Source organism: Cynara cardunculus (genome assembly GCF_001531365.2).
Source record: "Cynara cardunculus var. scolymus isolate 2C chromosome LG 3, CcrdV1, whole genome shotgun sequence".
In the NCBI taxonomy this organism is placed as follows: Eukaryota; Viridiplantae; Streptophyta; class Magnoliopsida; order Asterales; family Asteraceae; genus Cynara; species Cynara cardunculus.
Window position 1 is genome coordinate 33,286,249 of NC_037530.1, and position 3,500 is coordinate 33,289,748.

At 33.2% G+C, this 3,500-nt stretch overlaps 1 protein-coding gene across 1 annotated transcript in view; it reads right to left on the reverse strand.

The window, feature by feature from the left end:
• The window catches only part of LOC112508895 (betaine aldehyde dehydrogenase, chloroplastic), a 10,312-nt gene extending 8,922 nt beyond the window's left edge, over window positions 1–1,390 (reverse strand). Inside the window, exon 1 of the mRNA XM_025113725.1 lies at window positions 1,015–1,390. Coding sequence (XP_024969493.1) covers window positions 1,015–1,123 — 109 coding nt within the window. The 5' untranslated portion in view covers window positions 1,124–1,390. The remainder of the gene's footprint in view (window positions 1–1,014) is intronic.
• Between the last annotated feature and the right edge of the window lie 2,110 nt (window positions 1,391–3,500).

Consider the following 3,500-nt stretch of genomic DNA (forward strand, 5'->3'; position numbering starts at 1 on the left):
TGATAGGTGAAGAGAGGAAGCATCTGATTTCGCCATATGAGATAGTTGGATGATGATAATTTAATAGGGATCATGTGAAGAAGAGTATTCATGGAGAGAGGAGTTTCTGATGAGGCAGCCATGGAGGAAACCAGGATCGGCGATTAGGGGAAGAATAGGGTTTGAGAGAAAACGAAGGGGAAGAATAGATTAGTTAGCTGATACCATATAGAATGTTGTAAAATCAACCACACAAATTGTGGTGAATACGTTACCAATATATAGGAGGAGATTACAACAGGCTCTCCTTTAATCAAGGAGGATTTACAGGATAATTACAAGAAAACAATATCTTCTAAAAATACATTTATTCAGCTAATAATCAATAATTATATAACTTCTTATTCCTGAAAAAGGCGGATACTAAGGTAATGATCCAAGTAATGCAACCTTCATATGATTTGAAGAACTTGCAACAACCTACAAACACTATTCTAAATGACAAACTTGAATAGCTGAAAACTAAAAGAGCAATCCTACAAAAACCTCAAGCTTCCCATTTTTTACTTTATGTGAAACATGCATTTGGATCCATCATCCATGTGCGAGTTTTGTGATGATGGTTGATCGTTTAGGGTCAAATTAATATATTAGAGATAGATGTTGCAGGAAACATGACTTTTGAGCTATCAATTAATAATTACTTTATTATTTGACTATGAATCAGATTCTTTAATCCAAATTATCACCTTGAAAACTCACATTCAAACACCTACTAAAGAGAGAGATTACACCTTATGCATCAACATTCAAGCAAGATCCTTGATTCGAGACCTAGGTATCAACCCAACAAAAGTGATATTCTTTTTACCAACAGTACAGGCAACATTTTAACGAATAGACAAAATTAGTAAGTGTAATTATTTTTCAATGAACCTTAACAAAAAGCAAAAATAGCCACAGAACCTACGATAGAACAGCTACTCTTCGATTCAAATAACATAAAAGAATTTCAGAGGTTCCTGAAAATCATACCGACTATCTGCTCAGTGGCGGGATTGACGACGGGGATCCGATTCTTCCTAACCGGCTCTCTCCATTCTCCATCGATGAATAAATGACGCGACGGTATTGAGTTTGCCATCTCTGACTTATCAGTAGACTGACTTCAAAAAGTGCTCGTATGCAGCGAGTAACTCCGATCACCAAAATAGGGCTTCTAAAAGTTGTTTATCTACTTCACAGCAGTAATCGTCGGTGACTGAAAGGCAGTTGGCCACTCGTCCACAGCGGAGGATGCAACACCGACGGCGACGGAAGATGGTGTAGAACTGTAGATCAGGTGGATTGCGTTGGGATGTGAAGCATTATGAATTGTATTTGTACGGGATATCAAACATGGCCATATCTTTCGTGATCGCTAATCTTATCTCGAGTATTATATTGATTTGCTTGGAAAGCGACATGATTCGGTTTTCAACATCAACTCCAATCAAACGGCAAACGTTTTTTTATCCAATCGCACGCCAAATACACCAAAGTTTTATTGGAGAAAGGAAATGAACGACAAATTTACCGTGGAAGAGATGGACGTCAAAATGTTTGAGTTGAGTTTTTTTTTTTTTGTTTATGGCTCCGCCTATTTGGTGTTTTTTTTATGTGAAGGTTGGAGTTGCTCTAATAAGATCATAATAAAATATTTGTAATGAAAAAATATATCATCAAACTTAGAACTTAAATAATAAGTTTTTGAATGTTAACGGTCTAAACAAAGTACAGAACCACAAGAAAAACCAAAAAGGATAGCGAAAACTGAAATTTCCGCGCTGCGTTCTGTGACAACATATCGAGGACGGGGTGGGGATTTGGGACAAATTTGTGGATATTAACGGGGAAGGGGACGGGGGCGGGGGCGTCTGGCCCGACCCGATACGTGTATATATATTAATTTTAATTTATATACATATATATAATCATTAAAAAAATAATATTAAAATTTAAAAGACTTTTATTCACTTTACCTCACACAATCCAAATAAATCTCACAAAAAATTCTAGTTTATTTGTTTAATCGTGAAATCATGATGTTAGTTGTATGATGTTTGAATTTCTGGTTACTTTTATATTGTAATATAATACATTGTTTGTAATTGGTTCAATCATGTTTAAGATATTTAAACTTACGTCCTTACAAAAATTGTAATTAAATTTTAGTTGTGAAAATTAACATATTGAATTTTTTTTATATCGGTTTCGGTTATAACCGACGGTGAACAGGAAAAAGAAGATTTTTACTGTTAATGGGTTCCCCAACGGGAATCGTGGAAACCACGGGGACCCGATGGGGATCCCCGATAAAATCCTCGATGGGGATCGGGACAGTTATGGGAACGATTTTAGTTATAGGTTTCGGGGACGGAGATACCAATAATCGGTCCGAACCCGGCCCATTGCCATTCCTAAATACAACTTCATATATTATGATAATGTAAACTTTTTTATCTTACAAATATTATTTTAATTTAAAGCTAGCATTTAATGTTTTCTTAATATATATTTATTTTATAATACGTTTGTTTTATATATATTTAACTACATGTTTGATTGACAGAATTGGAATATTTTGATAAATGACCAAAATACCCTTTTTGATAATTTTAATTTCTTTTAAACTAAAAATACTTTAATAAAATAACCATTTAATATGTAAAACGATAAAAAAAAATACGCAATACAAATATAACCATAAACCAAATGACGTTAGTATATCGATATTAAAATTGTTCCAAAAGCCATTAAACATGTTCAAAATACGTGCATGCCACCATCATTAAACAATCCTACATAAGTAAAGATGCTCTAACCATAACCTCATTTCCTGTTTATAAAGATGTTTTATTTCATGGAACATAAACAAGTATCGATAGAAACATAAGGAACATAAATCGACCAACCTATTTGAATTAAGCAAACAGGACATCGATTGAGCAAAATAGAAACAAATAGAAAAATCGAGAAGTTTGGAGGTGTCGTTCTTGGTTTATTAGATTTTAGGCTATATTGGGTTTTATGAGATTAAGGTAGGTTGAGTTAAGGGCATATTAGGTATTATGAAAATAGAGAATTTCACTCCATCAAAATACAATCCAGTTGCTAAACAATGTTAAATTCCTTTATTTGTGAAATTTGTAGGATTGTGAAGATACATTCCACCCAAAAAATGAATCAAACAAGGGAATGAAATTTGGTTAATGAAATTCAAAATTTCAATTCCATCAAATTTCTTCAAAATTTACGAATCAAACACCACTTAATTCTCAAAGTTATCATAATTTTAAACACCCCCTTCTTGCACTTAAACTTATTTAGTTCTAAATTAATATTAACCATTTGGATGATGAAAATATACATAAAAAGTTATCGTTCAAAAGTTTGCATGGCTCGTAAAAGATCACTTTCAATTGTACATGATATAAAATAAGTACAACGATGATAAGTTATCGTTTAAAAGTTTGCATGGC